The sequence below is a fragment of a genome, unplaced genomic scaffold, assembly GCF_019419815.1.
Source record: "Pyrus x bretschneideri cultivar Hongxiangsu unplaced genomic scaffold, Pyrus_bretschneideri_v1 Contig47, whole genome shotgun sequence".
Taxonomy (NCBI): Eukaryota; Viridiplantae; Streptophyta; class Magnoliopsida; order Rosales; family Rosaceae; genus Pyrus; species Pyrus x bretschneideri.
The window spans coordinates 1,118,556-1,139,355 of NW_025999784.1; the positions used below are offsets into that span (position 1 = coordinate 1,118,556).

General features: G+C 37.8%; 3 protein-coding genes and 1 pseudogene across 7 annotated transcripts; 2 read left to right on the forward strand and 2 right to left on the reverse strand.

Moving 5' to 3' along the window:
• Positions 1-20,800, forward strand: part of LOC103929493 — a 32,939-nt pseudogene that overhangs the window by 5,806 nt on the left and 6,333 nt on the right.
• On the forward strand, positions 2,065-5,293 carry LOC125469900 (E3 ubiquitin-protein ligase RGLG2-like). 4 transcript variants are annotated; one of them, XM_048567981.1, is made up of 9 exons: positions 2,065-2,309; positions 2,426-2,549; positions 3,041-3,205; positions 3,413-3,524; positions 3,711-3,852; positions 3,975-4,031; positions 4,155-4,247; positions 4,417-4,476; positions 4,953-5,293. In XM_048567981.1, the coding sequence occupies exons 4-9, from the start codon at positions 3,514-3,516 to the stop codon at positions 5,028-5,030; spliced, it is 441 nt and encodes a 146-aa protein (XP_048423938.1). In that variant the 5' UTR covers positions 2,065-2,309; positions 2,426-2,549; positions 3,041-3,205; positions 3,413-3,513; the 3' UTR covers positions 5,031-5,293. The 4 variants fall into 4 exon arrangements, with proteins under 4 accessions (XP_048423938.1, XP_048423937.1, XP_048423935.1 ...); XM_048567980.1 differs by lacking the exon at positions 3,711-3,852 and having other exon boundaries at positions 2,069-2,309; positions 2,393-2,549; XM_048567978.1 differs by lacking the exon at positions 3,711-3,852 and having other exon boundaries at positions 2,069-2,309.
• On the reverse strand, positions 7,395-10,431 carry LOC103929473 (F-box/LRR-repeat protein At4g14103-like). 2 transcript variants are annotated; one of them, XM_009338680.3, is made up of 4 exons: positions 10,210-10,427; positions 8,769-9,827; positions 8,092-8,271; positions 7,395-7,897 (listed from the first exon to the last, which is right to left on the reverse strand). In XM_009338680.3, exons 2-4 carry the CDS (start codon positions 9,771-9,773, stop codon positions 7,643-7,645), a joined length of 1,440 nt encoding a protein of 479 aa, XP_009336955.1. In that variant the 5' UTR covers positions 9,774-9,827; positions 10,210-10,427; the 3' UTR covers positions 7,395-7,642. The 2 variants fall into 2 exon arrangements, with proteins under 2 accessions (XP_009336955.1, XP_048423933.1); XM_048567976.1 differs by lacking the exon at positions 8,092-8,271 and having other exon boundaries at positions 10,210-10,431.
• On the reverse strand, positions 12,431-14,617 carry LOC125469899 (F-box/LRR-repeat protein At3g58900-like). Its single transcript, XM_048567975.1, has 3 exons — positions 13,597-14,617; positions 13,192-13,359; positions 12,431-12,990 (listed from the first exon to the last, which is right to left on the reverse strand). The coding sequence occupies exons 1-3, from the start codon at positions 14,605-14,607 to the stop codon at positions 12,676-12,678; spliced, it is 1,494 nt and encodes a 497-aa protein (XP_048423932.1). The 5' UTR covers positions 14,608-14,617; the 3' UTR covers positions 12,431-12,675.

Consider the following 20,800-nt stretch of genomic DNA (forward strand, 5'->3'; position numbering starts at 1 on the left):
AATGATTTACGTACTGACTGACATTATATAACTTTGATAACAGCATCTTTTTAGATCTATCAGACTGAATGAGAAACTTGGAAAAAGTGAAACATTTTTCATTTTAGTACTTGACATTTCCAAATAAATAGAGATATAGCTAACTGAAATTTTTGGTTTATGTTACACCATTGTTTGCAATCCTTCCAATTTATTTGATTGAGTTTCTAAGTTTGGCATTCATTTTACAGATGCAAAGCAATTAATTGGAAGGAGATTTACTGACGCTTCTATTCAAAATGATTTGAAGCTCCGGCCATTGAAGGTCACTGAAGGTCCTGATCACAAGCCCATGATTGTGGTTACCCATGAGGGTCAAGAGAAACAGTTTGCTGCGGGAGATTGCTGAGGTCTACCTCGGCTCAAGTGTGAAGAAAGCAGTTATTACTGTCCCTGCTTACTTTACTGACTCCCAACGTCAGGCTACAAAATGTGCTGGTGTCACTGCTGGCTTAGAGGTGATGCGAATCATCAATGAACCAACTGCGGCCGCCATTGCTTATGGAATTGACAATAAGGCTGGTTGGTATAGCAAGAGAAATGTTACGATATTTGACTTGGGTGGAGGTACTTTAGATGTGTCACTACTTACCATAAGTTCTGGTGACTTTGAAGTAAAGGTGACGGCTGGAAATACTCACCTTGGTGGTGAAGACTTTGATAACAATATGGTGAATTACTTGGTTGAGAAGTTTAAGAAGATGCATAGTTTGGACGTCGGTGGAAACCCTAGAGCTCTTAGGAGGTTAAAAAATGAATGTGAGAAGGCGAAGAGGAGACTTTCGTTTACGTCTGTGACAGATATTGAAATTGACTGTTTGTATCATGGTGTGATTTTTATACAACTTTTACCCGTGCAAAACTTTAACAACTAAACATGGATTTCTTCAACAAGTGCATGAAGCCTGTGGATAAATGTTTGAAGGATGCCAAAATAGACACAAGGAATGTCGATGATGTTGTTCTTGTTGGTGGCTCCTCTAGAATTCCCAAGGTGCAGGAGCTATTACACAACGTGTTCATCGGCAACGAGCTGTCCAACGGCATTAATCCGGATGAGGCTGTGGCATATGGTGCTGCTGTTCAAGCTGCTGTCTTGAATGGTAATCAAAGTTTGAAGCTTCAAGACTTCACTCTCTGCGATGTCATTCCTATGTCACTTGGGACAGAATATGGTGAAGAAGAACAGCTCATGCGTGTTATGATTCCAAGAAACAGCAAAATTCCCACCAAGAAGAACCATACTTTTGTAACTTGTCACGACAACCAAAGTTCTGTCCCCCGTGGAGTTTACGACGGTGAGAATGAGCTAACCAAAGATAATAATTATTTGGGTGGCTTTGACATCGATGACATTCCTCCAGCTCCTAAGGGTGTTGCTAAAGTAGATGTTTGTTTTTCAATTGATGCAAATGGTATCCTGAATGCTTCTGCTGAGGTCATGTCCACTGGCCAGAAGAAGGAGATTACAATCAAAAGATGAACTTTGGGAATTTACAGGATGAAGTAAGTAACGACATATAATTATAGCATACCGAAAATCAATTTGCTACTGGTTTACTTCTTGTTTTTCGTCATTTGGTTTAGTCATTCCATGTTTGTTAAGAATCTGCTGGTGTGTGGTAGTCGATCGTCACCCATTTTGCTTCTTCTTGGTGCATTGTTTTGACATGTTGGTTTTCTTTGCTAGACTCTTGGTTTTTATCCCTGTTTTGGTAGCAGACTTGCCTGCTGGATTAGTATAATTAATTATGCAAGAAATCATGTAGTTCTATAAATTCACTAGACCACAATACGCTAGACATACCATTGCCATTGCCATCATAACGATCTTACATATTGACTTAATTTCAAATAAGGAAAACACGAGAGAACCAAGCTTGAAGCTTCCATCTTTAGTGGGAAAATTTTGTAATTGTTGTTTTATGGTTTCATTGTCATCGCTCGCTTTTAGATTTTACTTTACAACTAGAAAAAAATTCAAAACATTTAAAGTTGTCTTTACTCTCAAGATTTTATTTTCATTCCTTTCTTAATTATTTCTTCCTCTCCCCTATCACTTTTCTTCAACCCTCATTTCGCTATGTACTTTTTTCATATCTCCAAAATAATAATAATAAATAAATTAAAAGTAAAAATTAAAAGTTGCTCATTGACCAGTAGATCCAACGAGTCTAAATGTGTTTGTATTGAATTCACCAAAAGCAAAAGGGCAGAGAGGTAAAGGGCTTCGGCGGTGGCAGTTCCAAGTTCCAACCTAAACCTAACAGGTATTTCTCACTTGAAGAATTTTAGCAATTTCATAATTCAAGTTTTCTTGATTTGTTCTTCTGCTGTTTGAACAAATTTGCAGATTGAATATGTATATTTGTATTTTATCCAACAGAAGAAGCAATAGAAGAGAAGGGTTTTGGCCGTTTATACACCCGGTGGTCACAGCCTAACGCGAACGGCGTTTTAGAGCAAGAGAGGACAAGGGTTTTGGTTATTTCCTCCTAACGAGCAAGAAGGTAGTTCTAACTTCAAGGCTTTTCAACTTTCGGGTGTTTTTTTTTTTTTTTTTTTTTTTGAAATTATGAATATTTATGAGAGAATTTATATTTTGATTACATGTGATTGAATACAATCGATCTTTTTCCATTAACAAGAAAAAAAGAAGCCCTCGAATCGAATAAAGTTTGCTGCGCAGTTACTTCCTTTCTGGCAGCTACAAGCCTACGGTTATCTGGTTGTCTTTCTGTTTGCATATAAAACTATCAGTAATAAAGATTGGAAATATCAAAATGTAGATGGGATTTCGTTGAAATGCGGACCTTCACCTCTTGGTGCTTAATCATTTGCTAAGTTGCTAATTGGAGATGCTTAACTGAGTAGGCATATGCGTTTGTGTGTTTGTCTTTATATTTGTGGGTTTGTGTAAGTGTTTGTATTTGTGGGTCTGTGCATTCGCATGTATTGCAGTTTTGGATTCAAAGTTTTCTTTTTCTGGGTTTTGTCGTAGGTTCTGCATAGTGAATACCAGAAGAGGATTTTGTCTAGAATTAGGGAATTTCCCTAGGAGAGTTGAGTTAATGGGTGGATGCATTTCAGCAATGCCGAGGAGGCTGTGGTCTTCTCGATTGAGACTTCCTCAAGTCCAATTTCCAGATCCTGTAAAAATTCAGAGGTATGAATATCCATCGTTAGTTTATTCCTATCCTCCATCACCATATGATGCTGGTGTTCTGGTCACTGATGATAAAAAGAGGTTGGAAAGAAAATATTCTGTAAAAGGGTCCCCTTCGCAATGTTCTCTATATTTCTCATTCGTGAATACCTGTTGATTACATGTTGACATCATTTGCATACATATTTCCTTCTTTTAAATGGACAGCGGTCAGGCTGGCAATTTTTCCCAGAGGGTTCCTCTTTGTCCTTTTCATTATAGAGAAACCAGTTCTGGTACCACAGCTCCACCTGCTGCCAGTTCGACCAATGAGAATGAGGTATACAGACTTCTAAGCTGGCACAACCGGATTTTGTTCACACGGTTTTTTTTTTTTTTCACAAACAGCTGGTACTTGTATTATCAAGAGAATTTATGATTTGGAGGTGAAAAATGCCATACAGCATATTCGAAGTTCTAATACGAGACTATCCATTCTTGGCCATGCTGGTTATAATTGCAACAGGGTTATTTTCAACATGGGGATTCTCCACCGGGAATGGAGAGAGTTAGGAGAACGGAAGGGCCTCATAGCTCCTTACTATAGGCGATTCAGGGAGCTAAAATATTTTGATTTGTTTATGAAAATGGTACTTTCAAGCAAGAAAGTAATAACCTAAACTTAAATGTGGTTACTATGAGTCTCTGCTACGTTGATGCGTATGTTTGGTGGTACAATTTATCGTGTTATGGGTGTTCATGACTACAATTTTTATATGGTCTTAAACAGGTTTGCACCATCTGCTACGATAATCCAATGGACATTGCCTTGGGTTGCAAGCATCGGGTATTTTCATTTGAGTTTTATTTCTCCCACTTCATTTTTGCCCAACTGAGACTGAAAAAAGCCTCGGTTTCGATGGAAAGTTGAAGGGTTAGATTTTGTGTAGTAATTCATCTTTTGGTGCAGATATGTAGCACATGCGAACAGAAGGTTTATCATTGCCCACATTGTCAAACCCCAATACTTACCAAACTAAAATTGATTTGTGGGGATGAAAAGGTATGATCTTCTACCATACATTGCATATGGTATCCTTGAAGATTTTTGTTAATTAATAGGCCAATTACACTCTCTTGTTTGCATATGCAGTTGTATGCTTCCTACTTTTATTCGTTGCGTTTTCAGACTGTTCATCGCTGGGGCTAACATTTTTTATGCTGTTGAACAGTTTTGGTGCCCCATCTGCCTTGCTAATCCAAAAGGCATGGTCTTTGGTTGTGGGCATCAGGTAGTTAATTTCATTTGAATTAATATTATCTCAAATACAAATAATTTTTCAGGTGGATTTAGAGGAGAATACTATTTACTATTATTATTATTATTAGATTTTTAGATTTTTTTGCCAAAAAACGGTTCTTGAGATTATTATAACTCCTCACTTTGGTTCTCGATATTTAAATCAGTATAAGTGGTCCTTGAGAAAGTCCATCTTCAATCATTTTGATTCTTTTGTGAAAAATCTCCGTTAAATTGAAGAAGCCACCAATTTAAGGAGAGGGGCAAATTTGACAAAAAAAAAACCTTCAATTTAACGGAAATTTATCACATAATGACAAAATAATTGGACAATCTCATAAACCACTTTTATCTATTTTAAATCGCAGAAACCAAAGTGAGAAGTTATGTCAATCTTAGAGTCCATTTTGGATTAAAATAAAAACCTTATTACTGTTAATGCTTATTCATTTTATCTTCTTGGTGCAGACATGTTTGGAATGTGCACGAGACCTTCAGTCATGTCCAAAATGTGGAAGTGTTGGGACCCCAATGCAGCTGTACTAACAATTCCAGTTGTTCATATAGGTTTTCCATCATCGTTTTGTTGATTGTTGCTTTTGGATGGTGGTCTGTATCGGCTGGTTAATAACCGATATATCAGAAATGCCACATGGCATTATTTAGAAGATGAGTTAGTTAATATAGGTATAAGGGTACTGTTGTAATTAGCACTTGTCGTTATATAAGAGGTAATAGGGCTTTCATTTGTGTAAGGAATACATTGTAATATTTTCTGAAGCATTACTACAATCTCTCTCTTTCTCTCACTCTCTCTTTCTCTTCTTCTTCGACTCTGTCATCCATTGTTCTTCCTAGTTCTTATGTGTGTTAATATGGTATCATCGTTGGAATTGGCTCGTTGCCATTCTCGATTCTGGGAAGGCCTTCCGCTGGTTTGGGTGTTGCTCGAAGATTGGGTTTTTGGTGATCTGAAATGATGTTATTCGGAGATCTGGTGGTGTGAGTTTCGTGAATCAGGTAATATTGTTTACTGATTTTGTATGATGCCTATTCTTTGAAGCTGTGGTGTTTGCTTTTCCTTAATTTCGTGGTTTGATTGAAGTGAAGATTTGGGGTTTTTTGGTAGAATCTTGATGTGTTGATCTTTGACCATAAAAGCGATAATTGGGCTAATCCTTCGTATCGAAATTCAACCCACACCCGACCTTCTTCCGGGAACGTAACATCACACCTCTCATCAATGGTTCCCTTACATTCCCGACTCGCTGATTTATCCACCGTTAATACCGTGCCAATCTTCCCCCCCCACCAACACAAAGTCATCACGAAACATCCAAGGGAATTGAGAGTCAAGAACTCGCTGCATATCCCTCCTAGCCACAAACCTGATCAGGAACCTTCAATCACCAATGTCCCTAATCGAGACACCTTCCTTCCCACGCCACAATGACGTGAATCTATCGATGAAAGCCTCCTCATGCACCGCTCGCACTGTCAACACCTCTGCCAATAACATATAGTGAAAGCCGATCAAAGCCTTATCTACATCCTTTCTATCGATCACTATTCCCTCATTCTCTCTATCGGTGAGCTACAACTTATCTCCCAAGGTCTGCCATAATTCTTCCATAACACCATCTGTATCCAGTTCCTCTATAGCAGCCCTCCTATCCTCGCCCGCCCTCTGCACTACCTTCTACCACTCACAAAGCTCTCCAACAATCCCGTGAACCCACTATACAGCCGACGTCGCTCCCATAGGGTTTACGTACGCAAAAACTCCCAGACTCTTTGTTCCGACTTTCTCGAACTAAACCCTCCTCACGAGGACGAGTGGGCACAAGTTAGCTCTGTTCATGCTTTTAAGGTTCAAAACTTCAAAATCAGCAAATCTCCTTAAGTTTAACTTAAATTATTAGCGTATTAAGACCCTAAACTAAATTGAGTTTAACTTAAATTACTTGCTAGATTTATGCATGGACCATCAAAGAAGCACTTGGGAGCAGCTAATAGACTTCTCAGGTATACAAGGCACACTAGACTATGGAATTGAGTATGAGAAAGGCAAGGAATCAATTCTTAAAGGCTATTGTGACAGTGATTGGAGTGGAGATGAAACTAATATGGAAAGCACATCTGGTTATGCTTTCTCATTTGGAAGTGGGGTTTTCTCTTGGGCCTTAGTTAAACAACACAGTGTTGCATTTTCAACAGCTGAAACTGAGTACATGAGTGCTACAAAAGCAACCACACAAGTGTGGTTGAGGTTTGTACTTTAAGATTTTGGTGAAGAACAAACTAAAGCTACTCATCTCTACTACGATAATACATATGCCATTGCTCTGACAAGAAATCATGTGTTCCATCAAAGAACAAAGCACATTCGAAGAAGATATCATTACATTCGAGAAGCATTGCAGTCAAACATCATCAAGCTAATCTATTGTAAATCAAAAGATCAGCTTGCTGATATTTTCACCAAGGCACTTCCCAAAGATCGATTCTACACACTTAAAGAGAAGCTTGGAGTTAAACCAGCTACTAGCTTAGAATGGGAGTGTTGGTGGATAAGCATGGTAGCTGGATCACAGATGCATAGCAGCTAAAGAATGGAAGAAGGAAATGGAGTTCGAATGGTTCTAAGTGCTAGAGCAGCTGACTATTCAAATAATGTAATGAACGAACAGGATTATATCATCTCTATGATGTATACTTGGCCACGTGTCTAGTTCATTAGAAGTTAAATGAAAACATGTGTTGTGCACATGATCATAGTCATGCTGCAAATGTGTGTGTGGGTATGCAACGGCTATAAATCCCACCATGTAAGCCGACTTTGGTGTATCGAATCCAACGTAGATTCACGGAGCTATGCACTCCTTTCTTCTCTGAATTTCATCTTCCATATATCTTCTCCAATCTCATTTCATTTACTTGTTGAATTGATTACAAATACAATTAAGCCTAAAACTATCCAAAACACTAACACTATTTGCACAATTTGATCTATCAATTTCAACCTGATACCGAATTTGCAAGTGTACCAAACACAACGATACAGCTCCAAGTTTGTTCAAAACCTTAAAAGCAAAGTTTACAAGGTTTAAGCTTCTGTTCACAAAATCTTTTGAAAAATACAGAACCACCTTTGCACATCATCTCTGCTGTTTCTTCCGAAAGACAATTTTGGCAGCGGAGACTTTCTTGCTTTGATTTACTCTTTTTATGACATATGACTGGTGGGGTAAATAGAATATGAACATTTTCTCCAAATGCTGAGCTTGCTCGAGAATATACCTTGCTAACTCCATGGCATTGAACCCGTTGGAAAGCTCTATTGTTACCTCCTTAAGCTGATCTGTAAAATTCAGGTTTTGGGATTTCCAGTATTTCCTATTACATCCGCGTGCCTGAAAACACAACAGCCAAATCAATAGAAGAAAAAAAAAAAAAAAAAAAAAAACATTCCAAAACACACGAAAAGTAGCAATATGAATACAAACTATGAAACAAGGAAGTGCCAGTCCCTGAACTAGCGTACATTTGTGTGTGTGTGTGTGAGAGAGAGAGAGAGAGAGAGAGTCAACTTCGACTTTTAACTTACTTTAGGTTTATGGAAGAGTAAGGAAAGGTCAGATTCTATTTGCAATGTATTCAAATTAGAAATTCCTCTCAAAAGAGATACCATTGCTGGGACTAGGTCATCACTCAAGCTCGTAATGCGCAAACCCAAGTAAGAAATATTATCAAACGGCGGGGGTATGGAAACTTCCTTGAACAGAGTCTGCAATATTATAAAGCCAGACTCTTAAACAGATGAAAGTATCCCTTAAAGCCTATAAAATAATACAGCAGCAAAGTTACAAAGTTGAGCTAAAAAACCATTTTTCAAGAAACATGAATAATCATAAATTGTTCATATATTCAAGCCCATATAATGCTACCAAATTCATAGGTCAAATCAATTGCTTCACACTTTTGGTAAGATTTATACTTTGAGATGAGAGACATGAGGAAGAGAAGCGGAGTAATAGATAACAACGCAATCTATTCTTCGTCCCTCTCTTCAACCCTGCGCACAGGCATTACTCCTTTAATTTTCATTCCATCCGATGTCACTACTATAATAAAACCAAAGATCTTCAAATTTTAAACCACTTTGTAGTTTAAGAAACACGAATTAGCTATCTATTATTGGCATGTCATAACCCCATAGCCAAGATATGTTCCATGAAATATGGCCAAAAGAGAATATTAGTCTGCAGGGTAGTGCATCTTTACCTTAATGGTCTCGTGGCTTAGAAGAAGAACTTTAACCCTGCATATACTGCAAAGAAACTCGGATGCGTTGTCAAAGTTTTCACAGATACCTCTCCTAGGCTTCAAAAAAATCTCTGCCTTTTCTAAACACATTGATTCCCTGAGATTCTGGCGGTTCAATAAACTCCCAATCCATTTGAAATATTTGAGATTTGGAGCAGAAATAGTTAATGATCTGCTGCCACGTTGATAATATTCCCAATTAACATGTATATCTTCAAGTTTCTCACCTGTGATGTTAAGATGGCAGGTGTCATTCTGAACCGAAACAAACCTAAATGATTCCAAAGATGAGCTTTCAATGGTGATATTTACTGCTCCAACATGATAAAGCTGCAACTCCTTCATACATTTGCAGGAATTTGAGATCCATTTGGAAAAGCCATCATCTATTTGAACATAACTCAAGTTTAAGTGTCGGAGATTAGTGGAACCGGCAAAGGAGGGAACTTTAAGAACTGTATACAGAGTCACAATCAGAGATCTCAAAGATCCACAAAGAAAGATGCAAGATGGTAATTCAAACGAAGCCATATCATTTTTGTATACCCTCAACTGAAGATCAAGCACTTCAACATTACACCTTGCTGCAATGTGGATCCACGTGATCACTCGGAAAATCTCATCAGGTAAGCTTGAACAGAGATCCAAATGTACTTGAAACTTCTGTACCGTATTACCTCCGCGAAGAATCAAAAACCTATCGAAAGAATTCAGCAAGTTTAATTGGCCCTGCTTATCTCCATAGTACGATGACCAAAATTTCAATGATGGGGTTGAGAGATAAAGCCCTCTGCATCTTTTAGAAAGGCTGCCTACTCGAATGAGTTCTTTTAAAGAGACAAGTGAAAGAATCTGATGAGCGACTTCATCTGGAAGATTACTAAACCTGTCCACTACACTCTCGGGACAGAGTCCTTGAGCTTGAGAATTCGCAATAGCCAATAACTTATCCTTGTGTTCCATGACACACTAAGATTTCTTTTTGTTTTGGTAAGAGCACCTACCTAGTAGCTACACCTACAAAGATTAAGGACAGGAGAACAAAATTAATGCAAATATTGAGTATTTCCCCTCTAATCTAGATATAATCTGAACACAATTGTGTCAATTTTTCAGGGGATTCTGGGTTTCTTTGAATGAATTTAGGAGACAAACACTTGCAACAAATCATAAAAAAAGCCTCACATACCATCTGTAAATTAAATTCAAAATTTTGAGAATCAGAAAACACCATAAAAGCGTCTACCCATTTGCCCGACGTCGTCAATATCACTCGTATCACAAATATAAATAAAATGAAATAAAGTTTGAAGCTTTGTCCATCAATGGCATCCCAAATCTTCCTATTGATTACCAAAAAGAAAAGCAGAAGCAGAAAACAAGTAGAAGCTGGGCTTACCTAGAATTCAATCACCGCAAAAGCCTCTGTTCGAAATCGCGGTAAGCACTTAGCAATCGCATGCAAACAAGAAACAACCCCATCAAAATTTTCTGGAAAAGCCGCTGTCAGAAAAGCTATTTAAGTCGAAATTTCTGGAAAAAGCCGCGATCAGAAAAAGCTATTTATTAGGAGAGGGAAATTGAAAAGAAATGTGCGCGTTTCTTCATTTGGCTACCGCCTAGTTGACATGAGAGACTTTTTTCCTGCTTGGGTGGGCCTACTGTTATGTGTTTGGGTTGGGTTTGGGCTCTCTGCTTTGTAAAAACATTTTCAAAAGAGATGTAAAATTTAAAATTGAGAAATATTATTGACATTCCAAAAATTTCATTCTACACTTATCACAAGTATATTTTGGAATGTCAATAATAATTCCCTTAAAATATTAAATTAAGATTTGATGGTTTATGTGGTAATTTGATATTTTGTATATTTTTTTGTTCTACCCAATGTGTTAAATAATAATGTCATTCTAAATATTTTTTTATCACTTTGTGGGGACCATTTGTGAAGGTAACCAATCAAATTCTTAGAATAGACAACAATATTTATTATATATTGCATTAAATCTATTAAAATAATTATTAAATGAATTTGACAGCAAAAGGCTTTGCTTTCAATTGACTCAGTGCCACGTAAGAAATTGAAGAATCGGTTGGAGAGAGTTTTTTTTTTACTGTTATATGCCTATGAGGAACTTTTGACATTTCCTTTGGAGATGTTGTAAGGTTATATTTTTGGGGACTATTGGAAAAATTATGATAACACTAATAGATTGGTGAAATGATTATTTTTCGAGATTTTGTGAATATTCGTGAAGAGATAGATTGTGTATTGTTTGATGTTGTCGTTATTTGATTTTGATAATTTTAGCAATAGAAATTCGTAGAATCCTTATTTCAACTATTTGATCTTGGTTGTCTCTCTACTTAGAATAAGAACTTTAACCTTATAGATACTACAAAAACCTCAAGTACATTGTTATTTACCTCATGCTTCTGAAAAATCTCAGGTACGGCAAGCGACAGCGCGTGAGTCCTTTTTCAAACACATCTAACTCCCAAAATAAGTTAACAAAAAGGAACTTTCGAGTGTTTTCCTTAGTTGTTTGAATTGCATGTAGAAGAGACTTATCTCAAGGATTTCAAAGGGCAGACAGGGCAAGATAGCTACGACCCTATGATGAATCAGTGAGTGGGCTTTAGTTTTCAAATTATATTTAGGGAAGTGTTATTGGCACTCTAAAAATCTCATTCTACACTCCTCACAAGTGTATTTTTCTTTCTAAATATATAAAGTTTGGAGTGTAGAATGAGAAATTTAGAGTGTCAATAACAATTCCCTATATTTATTATATATAGTTTCCATAACTATTTTTTGAATACGCATATATCATGTCATGACTTTTACTTAGAAATTTGATATTGTAGTTTATGAGTATTGTGAATCCAACTATGGCATGATCTTTTATACCATTTATATGCTCATCATGTATATGTTCGCACAATGTTTATAGTAATGTCCGGGGGCTATAGACCAGTTTCACATGTATGCTCACGTTGTTTATAGTAATGTTCAGAGTTAAAGTTCAAAACTTCAAAATCAGCAAAATCTCGTTATGTTTAATTTAAATTAATACTAGCATATTAAGACCCCAAACTAAATTAAGAAAGATGCATGACATAGGGTTAGAGGACCTCTCGAAAAGCATTGTGCTTTAGGTATTAGTGAGCATAATTCCATCAGTAGTAAAAATGTTGATATCAAGTAAAATCTCACTATCCATTGAAATTTCACATTGCATGTACATCAGGACCTTTTTTTTTTTTTTTCAGAAAATGATAACTTTCATTAATTAAGAAAGCTATAAAAAGCTCAAAAGGCAATTCTAATACAAGCATAGCTCAAGAGGAAATACAATGGATAGGTCTAAAAAGTGCAAACCCACAACAGCCAAAAAACCTTAGATCTGGAAGATTGTTGTCTCCATCACACCAACTGTGACGCTATCGCAAATCCACCGCCACCACCAAGAAGGAGAACCTACGAACAAACTGGATGAACATAAAATGGGGCTAAGTGAGCCACTCGCGTAAAAAGCGCTCCCAAAATCCTACCAAAGAGTGCTAATACCACTCTAACAACCATCCAATACTAAAGTACACAGCCGAGGAGAGACACTTGATGAGCCGAGTAGCAGAGATTGGAGGTGGAAGACTGACAATGGGAAGTTACATATGAGGAAAAGGGTCCATAAAAGCCTAAAATTGAGACAAGCTTAGGAAAGTTGAGACAAAAGCTCAAACAACACAAGAAATTAAGGGCCAAAATGAAATAGAAATGCAAAGAGGCAAAGGAGATGAGAAAGAAGTAGCTGGAATTGGCAAATAAGGAGAGAAACCTTTGCTTTTTATTCGGGAAGACGATTCAATTAGTCTTCTGTTGTACATCAGGACTAATAAGATCATCATTGTAAACTCTTCTGGATTTATCATATACCTTAAACTCAACTGTGGCGGGGGAGTTCGTCGCGCTTTCAGTTATCTCCCTAAAGAGAGTAAACTGATTGGGCACATAATATATGAACAGTTTCTTCAAATTCTTAGCATTCTCGATGATATACCTTGCTAACTCCCATTCATTCGTCCCATTATTGGAAATCTCAAATGTTACTTCTTTAAGCTGATTAATACAAGCTAGGTTTTTGAGCTTCCAATATTTGTTACTAAACTTTCCAGATGCCTGCAAAAGATATAACAGACAAATATATTGAAGTTCGTAAAAAGAAAAAAAAAAAAAAAACACCACGCAATAGTTTTCCAAATATATATTTAGAACAATCGAACTACTACAGGAATCATCTAAGACATCAGATAATCTCTGTTGGGGAGAGAGAGAGAGAGAGAGAGAGAGAGAGAGAGAGCAAACACCAGTTTTACTTACACAGCAAACAGATTTTGAGGTTACAATGTGCAAAGTATGCAAGTTAGGCATTCGTTTAAGCAGAGAGGTCATTACTTTGACTAGGTGATCCGTCAAGCTCATGTCACGCACACAAAAGTGACCAACATGAGCTAATAATCCCGGCATGGAACCTTTCCAAAATAGAGCCTGCAATGTTATAAAGACAACATTTTATATCTAGAAAGAACGAGAGCCTGCAATGTTATAAAGGCCACATTATTTTATATAGAAACGAGCAGGCTAGGTTCAGGATTCCAAACCTTCCAAACGTTTGATTCTGAATTGATTTTTAGTACATTGCCTAATTGTAGTTTAGATACTGAATTAAGATAAAAATAAGCAGGTTTGAAAAGGGTATAGCTAGGGTTAGGAAGTGTTCCGTACCTTCATGATCGCTACATTTAGCATAAGAACTTCAACTCTCTGAATACTGCAAAACGCCTCAAATAAATTGCCAAAATCAGCCTTTATCCTAGGCTGGAGAAAAATCTCAGCTTTTTCCAAACACATGACCTTCTCCAGATTTAGGCGACTTGCCACCCTCCCTTTCCATTTCAAACGTTTAAGATTGGGAGCGAAAATACTTAGCTTGCTTAATTGATAAATCCAGTACATTTGTATATTTTCAAGTTTTTCCCCAGAGATATTGAGATGGCAAACATGACGGTAACTAGGCACAAATCGAAATGATTCTAAAGATGAGCTTTCAATGCATATTTTTTCTATCCCAACAACGGATTCAAGCTCTAACTCTTTAATGCATTTACATGAACATGAAATCCATTTGCAAAACTCCTCATCTATCGTAACACTGCTCAATTTTAGGCATTGTAGAGTAGTGAAACAAGCAAAGGAGGGAGTTTTAAGAAGCTTATCCCCATGCAAGTCCACCATTAGTGACCTCAAAGATTGACAGAGAAAGATGCAGGACGGTAATTCTAGTACTGGTCTCCCTAGCTCATATTTACCTGGAAAGTAAAGATCAAGTACTTCAACATTACATCTTACAGCTGTATACATCCAGTTGATCACTCGAAAATACTCATCATAATAGCTGCTTGCATCATCATCTCGACATAACCAACGTATACGAAAATGTTGTATCTTATTATCACCACGTTTACTCAAGAACCTTTCCAAATAACCTAACAACTTCAATCGCTGCCGCCTACCGAAACTCCTTACATCAAAGTTCAACGACGGAGTGGATAAAAAAAACTGCATGCACCTTTTTGACACACAGCCCACTCGGCAGATATCTCTTAAAGTGAGGGAGGAAAGAATGTGATGAGCAACTTCATCTGGAAGATTACTAAATCTGTCTATTAATCTCTCATGACGAGGACCTTGAGACTGAGAAATTGCAGTTGCCAATGACTGACGTTTGTGTTCCATGGCACTTGGTTCCTTTTAGTTTTTGTATAAGAGGACCTTACACCTACAAGGAATTGATTAAGGACATAAGAACAGAAATCGTGTAAACATACGACACGAAATTATGAACAGCAACTAAACCCTAAGGCATTATGTACATAAGCTATACAGTTTATGAAGGGTTAATAATTGTATAGAACAAAATCATGGAATCAAATAAAAACTTGAAGTACTAGTATATGCATGGGCTAACTCAAAGGGTTTACTGCTTGATGAAGAAGGTAATTGGTCAAGAGATGGCTCCGTTCCAAGTAGGCAGCGGCAATGCGGCACACAACACAACTGATAAGTGTAGGTTTTTTAAACACTGCCCTCGAAACCCTAAAAAGTGCAGGGGATTTTTTATATTATTTATATTAAAAAATAAATAAATTAGAGAAAACCTGTGAAGCACGGGAGCGGGATCCGGATTGGCCGGAATCTTCTGCGTGGAGCAGCTGAAATACGGCTCTGATACAGCTTGGTGCATTCAGATGCTTATCGTATTCTGCACTGGTTCGATCGATGGCCTTCGCTTGTTTACGGTTGCGGACGGTGGGTCATTCACCTCCGGGCACGTTAGGAAGACGGCGGAAAGGTTGCAAAGTTGTATGTGTCTTATTTTCCCATCCACATTATAATCTCACCCACCTTAAAAGGTTAAAAAATTTAAATGTTATTTCCTCACCCACTCTTATTCTCTAAATAACCTTTAATATATACATACATTGTTGAGGTTTAAAAATGCTTCACTATTTTGGAGATGTTTATCTCACAAAGGATAATGTAATACAGCAGAATTTGATAGGCAAGAGAAAGAAAGAACACTCAAAGTGTTATACAAATTTTTTATTCTCACAAACTAGTACAAGAGGAAACACTCAAACACTCTTAGAAGCTTTGTTGCTTCTTCTTACTTCTTACTTGACACTCTCACCTCTTACTATTTGCTCTCTTGGTTGTTACAAATGGTGTGAATGCCTTCTCCTTTTATAGGCATGGATGGAACCTTGGAGAAGCATGGAAGCATCATGCTAGAGATATCTAGATAATTCCACTACCTTCCTAAGCTAGAATTATCTACACTAATCTTGTATGTTGGTGGAATCCTCACCATTCTTCTAGACTCTTCCACCAACTTGAACTTTGCTAGAATTCTCTAGCATGTGCATGGATCTTTCTTTGTGTATGGGCCGGATCAATTATCTTTGGGCCAAGACAAGATTACAATTCAACATCCCCCCTTAATCTTGTCTTGTGACGCCGATTGAGTTTCTTAGTCTGACAAAGTCTTTTTGTTTGAGTGGCTTGGTGAATATGTCGACGACTTGGTCTTGAGACTTCACGTATTCCACTTGCACATCCTTTCTTGCAATGCACTCTCTTAAGAAATGGTAACGGGTATCTATGTGTTTGCTCCTGTCATGGAATACTGGAGTTTTTGCTAGAGCTATTGCAGACTCGTTGTCGACATAAATCTTTGTTGGTTCTTTTTGCGGCATGCTTAACTCTTTTAGCAAGTTTCTCAGCCAAATTGCATGACAGACGCATACGGTAGCAGTTATGTATTCAGCTGCGCAAGTAGGTAGTGTGACAATTGGTTGCTTCTTCGACATCCATGTGAATGTAGTGTCTGTCATGAAGAGCACAAATCCAGTAGTGCTTTTTCTATCGTCGGAATCTCTTGCCCAATCACTGTCGCTATATCTAGCAAGTTTGTAGTTATCAAAACTTGAATAAAACAAGCCAAAGTTAACAGTACCTTTGAGGTATCGAAGAATTCTTTTGGCAGTCTTCAAATGTGTAGTTGTGGGATTCTCCATGTAGCGACTGACTAATCTGACAGCATAGAGAATGTTTGGTCTTGTGCAAGTCAAGTAGCGCAAGCTTCCAACTAAACTTTTGAAAAATGTTGGATCTACGCTTTCTCCTTTGTCATGCTGGATTAGTTTGACTCCACATTCCACTGGCATGATTATGGGCTTGCAGTCGTTCATTTTGAACTTTTTCAGTATCTCCTTTGTGTAGCTTTCTTGGGAGATGAAAATGCCTTCTTCGTTCTGCTTCACTTCAATGCCTAGGTAGTATGCCATCAACCCGATGTCGCTCATCTCAAATTCTTTGGTCATCATTCTCTTGAACTCTTCAAACATGTTTGGATTACTCCCGGTGAAGATTAGATCATCCATATATAAGCACACAATCAAAATATCTCCATCTTTGACTTTGACGTAGAGAGCATGTTCATGAGGGCACTTAATGAAGTTGTTCTTCTAAAAGTACTTGTCGATGCGACTATTCCATGCTCGTGGCGCTTGTTTTAACCTATAGAGGGCTTTCTTTAGCTTCAGAACTTTGTCTTCATGCCCTTTGATTTCATAGACTGACGGTTGCTGAATGTAGACTTCTTCTTCAAGGACTTCATTTAGGAAGGCGGACTTCACATCTATTTGTTGAATCTTCCAACTGTTTTGAGCTACCAAAGAAATTAGTAATCGTATAGTTTCTAAATGAGCAACGGGTGCAAATACCTCATCATAGTCGATTCCGGCTCTTTGACTATAGCCATTCGCCACTGGTCTTGCCTTGTATCTTTCGACCTCTCTGTTGGCATTCTTTTTTGTCTTGTACACCCACTTGACTCCGATGGCTTTGTGTCCTTTCGGAAGAATAGCGAGTTCCTATGTATCATTCTTCTAGATTGCTTCAATTTCTTCATCCATTGCTTTCATCCACTTAGTATCTTGCACTGCTTCTTGGAAGTCAACTGGTTCACAATCAGCAAAGAGACAGAAAAGTGCAGGATTATCAAGTCTTTCAGCTACCTCATAAAGATCTCGTATACTTCTTGTGCATGGTACTTCTCTTTCATTTAGATTCCCACTTGACGATGCTGATACTGGTGAATTACATAATTGGTTAATATTGGTGAAGCAGGTGGAGTAGTGGATTCTTGTTGAACCTCTATTGCTTGCTCCATCATCCCTTGTTCATTCTCTTCTTCAAACTGAGGAAAGAAGTGAAGATCACCTGCATGCAAGCAAAAATCTCATTCTCCTTCTTCATCAAACGTCACATCTCGACTGATCACCGTCTTCCCATTGTTCGGATTATACAGCTTATATCCTTTTGAATTTGTGTCATAACCGATGAAGATGAACTTCTCACTTTTGTCGTCGAGTTTGGTTCTCCTCTCGTCTGGTACATGTACATGGGCTATGCTTTCAAAAACTCTTAGGTGAGAGATACTTGGTTTTCTTCCACTTCATGCTTCTTGCGGAGTTTTTCCCCACACACTTCTTGTTGGAGACCGATTGGATAGGTAGATAGCACATGCTACAGCTTCTGCCCACGATTCCTTAGGCAATTTCTTGCTTTTGAGCATGCTTCGAGCCATGTCGAGGATGGTTCAATTTTTTCTTTCCGCCACACCATTTTGTTGAGGGGATCTTAGAACTGTCAAAGGTCGACGAATTTCATTTACTTCACAAAACTCTTGGAATTCCTTCGAAGTGAATTCTCTCCTCGATCAGATCTTATGGCTTTGATCTTGCAACCACTTTCTTTTTCTACGGTGGCTTTAAACTTCTTAAATGCTCCAAATACCTCTAATTTCTGCTTCAAGAAATACACCCAGGTTTTCCTTGAAAAATCATCAATGAAGAAAAGGAAATAATTATTTTTACCCAAAGAGCTTGGTTTTATTGGACCACACACATCAGTGTGAATGAGCTCGAGTGGCTTCTGGGCTCTTGTGGTCGACTACTTTGGAAAGCTTTTCCTGACCTGTTTCCTAAGTAAACATCCTTCACAAACTTGATCAGGGTGACTGATACATGGTAAACCTCTCACCATCTCCTTCTTGGATAATAACTCCAGTCCCCCATAATTAAGATGCCCAAAATGAAGATGCCAAAGCCAAGATATGTCTTTGTAACATATCTTGAGACACTTTGCAGCATCGTTTTGAATGTTCATGGGAAACATCCTATTCTTTGACATTTTCGCCTTGGCAATTAATCTTCCTTTGTCATCTCTAAGAAAAAGGATATAATTTTTCGTATGGAAATCATAACCTTTTTCTAAGAGTTGACCCAAACTCAAAATGTTGCTTTTCATATTGGGCACGTAGTAGACATTTGAAATTAATTGGTGACCGCCATTTTCCAAGGGAATAAGGATGTTACCTTTTCCTTTTAAGGGTATTTTGGATTCGTCTCCAAAAGAAACGTTGCCACTCACTGATTCATTGAGCTCTACGAAGATGCTTCTTCTTCCGCACATGTGGTTGCCGGCGCTGGTGTCAAGGTACCATGTATAGTCTTGGTCTCCATCATTGTTCTTACATGCTAGTACCACAACGCCATTCTCTTCTTTCACATAATTGACCTTCTCATCAAGTCTGCTATTTAGAGCTCTACATTCCCAAGCATAATGCCCAAACTTTTGACAATTGTAGCATTGAACTTGAGATTTTTCATACCTCAAGTTTGAGCGTCCTTTTCCACAACCTTTTGTTGAGCTTTCTCCTCTTTCGTAGTTGCTATGGTTGTTGAAGTTTCAACCATGTCTACGTCCATGTCCACGTCTGCGACCTCGGCTATGACTTCTTTCATATTGGCTTCTCTCATTGTTGATGCTTTCTTCTTTCTTCTTTGGCTAAACATGCGTCTTAAGGAGCTGCTCATCATTCCCTTGCCTCTTCTTATGTTTCTCTTCATATGCTTGTAGTGAACCCATTAATTGCTCTATACTAATATCTTCCAAGTTTTTAGTTTCCTCAATCGTCACGACAATGTGCTCGAACTTGGGGTCCAACGAGCGTAGTATCGCATAGTATCTTCTCCATAATTCTAACATCTTTTAGCTTTTCTCCGTTTCTTATTAATTGATTGGAAATGGCTAAGACTCTTGAGAAATAATCAGAGACTGATTCAGACCCTTTCATTTGTAGAGATTCGAACAAACCTCTTAATACTTGAAGACGAACCTTTTTCACTTGTTCGGCTCCTTTGTAAGGGGTTTGAAGCTTCTTCCATGCTTACTTGGCAAAGGTTGCACTTGAGACATTCTCAAAGCCATTGTGATCTAATGCTTGGTAGATGAGATAGAGAGCCTTCTTGTCTCTCTTTTTTGAATCTTTCAAACTCTTATTCTGGGGTTGAGATAGAGTAACTTCATCATTTGGCTTAGTGTAGCCTTTCTCCACGACTTCCCAGACATCGTGTGAACCCAAAAGGGCCTTCATTTTGATACTCCAATTATCGAAGTTATTGTTGTCGAGCACTGGAACTTGTAAGGCTGCCATAGCGTTGCTAGCCATAGCTCTGATACCACTTTGTTGGGGTTTAAAAATGCTTCACTACTTTGGAGATGTTTATCTCACAAAGGAGTATGTAATGCAGTGGAATTTGATAGGCAAGAGAAAGAAAGAACACTCAAAGTGTTATACAAATTTTTTATTCTCACAAACTAGTACAAGAGGAAACACTCAAACACTTTTAGAAGCTTTGTTGCTTCTTCTTACTTCTTACTTGACACTCTCACCTCTTACCATTTGCTTTCTTGGTTGTTACAAATGGTGTGGATGCCTTCTCCTTTTATAGGCATGGATGGAACCTTGGAGAAGCATGGAAGCATCATGCTAGAGATATCTAGATAATTCCACTACCTTCCTAAGCTAGAATTATCTACACTAATCTTGTATGTTGGTGGAATCCTCACCATTCTTCTAGACTCTTCCACTAACTTGAACTTTGCTAGAATTCTCTAGCATGTGCATGGATCTTTCTTTGTGTATGGGCCAGATCAATTATCTTTGGGCCAAAACAAGATTACAATTCAACATACATGTGAAATTATAAAATTGTGTCTTAAAAAATATAAACAAATAATATGTAAATGAAAATCACTGAGGTCTGCATAGTCAAATGGAAACGACAAAGGTATCCAAATTCAAAAGAATTCGACAACGACAAAATCAAAAATACGATGGACAAATTCAAATGACCCACACACAAATTATTCTTCTACCTTTTCAATGGCAACATAATCTTCTACTTCTTCCGTAGAAGCGTCATCTTCCACCTCTTCAATGAAAAAGTCATCATTTAAGTCCATTGATATTTGTTTTACTTTCTTTGAATGATAGGAGATGAAAATATGAGTTGGGGTT

Coding starts and splice junctions, on each gene's coding strand:
- LOC103929473 (XM_009338680.3), bottom strand. CDS start 9,773: ATGGAACACAAGGATAAGTTATTGGCTATTGCGAATTCTCAAGCTCAA. Junction 8,272..8,768: donor TAAGCCACGAGACCATTAAG/GTAAAGATGCAC, acceptor ATAATATTGCAG/ACTCTGTTCAAGGAAGTTTC. Junction 7,898..8,091: donor TACTCTTCCATAAACCTAAA/GTAAGTTAAAAG, acceptor TTGTGTTTTCAG/GCACGCGGATGTAATAGGAA.
- LOC125469900 (XM_048567977.1), top strand. CDS start 3,367: ATGTTGACATCATTTGCATACATATTTCCTTCTTTTAAATGGACAGCG. Junction 3,525..3,710: donor GTTCGACCAATGAGAATGAG/GTATACAGACTT, acceptor TAATTGCAACAG/GGTTATTTTCAACATGGGGA. Junction 4,477..4,952: donor TCTTTGGTTGTGGGCATCAG/GTAGTTAATTTC, acceptor TTCTTGGTGCAG/ACATGTTTGGAATGTGCACG.
- LOC125469899 (XM_048567975.1), bottom strand. CDS start 14,607: ATGGAACACAAACGTCAGTCATTGGCAACTGCAATTTCTCAGTCTCAA. Junction 13,360..13,596: donor TAAATGTAGCGATCATGAAG/GTACGGAACACT, acceptor ATAACATTGCAG/GCTCTATTTTGGAAAGGTTC. Junction 12,991..13,191: donor CCTCAAAATCTGTTTGCTGT/GTAAGTAAAACT, acceptor TATCTTTTGCAG/GCATCTGGAAAGTTTAGTAA.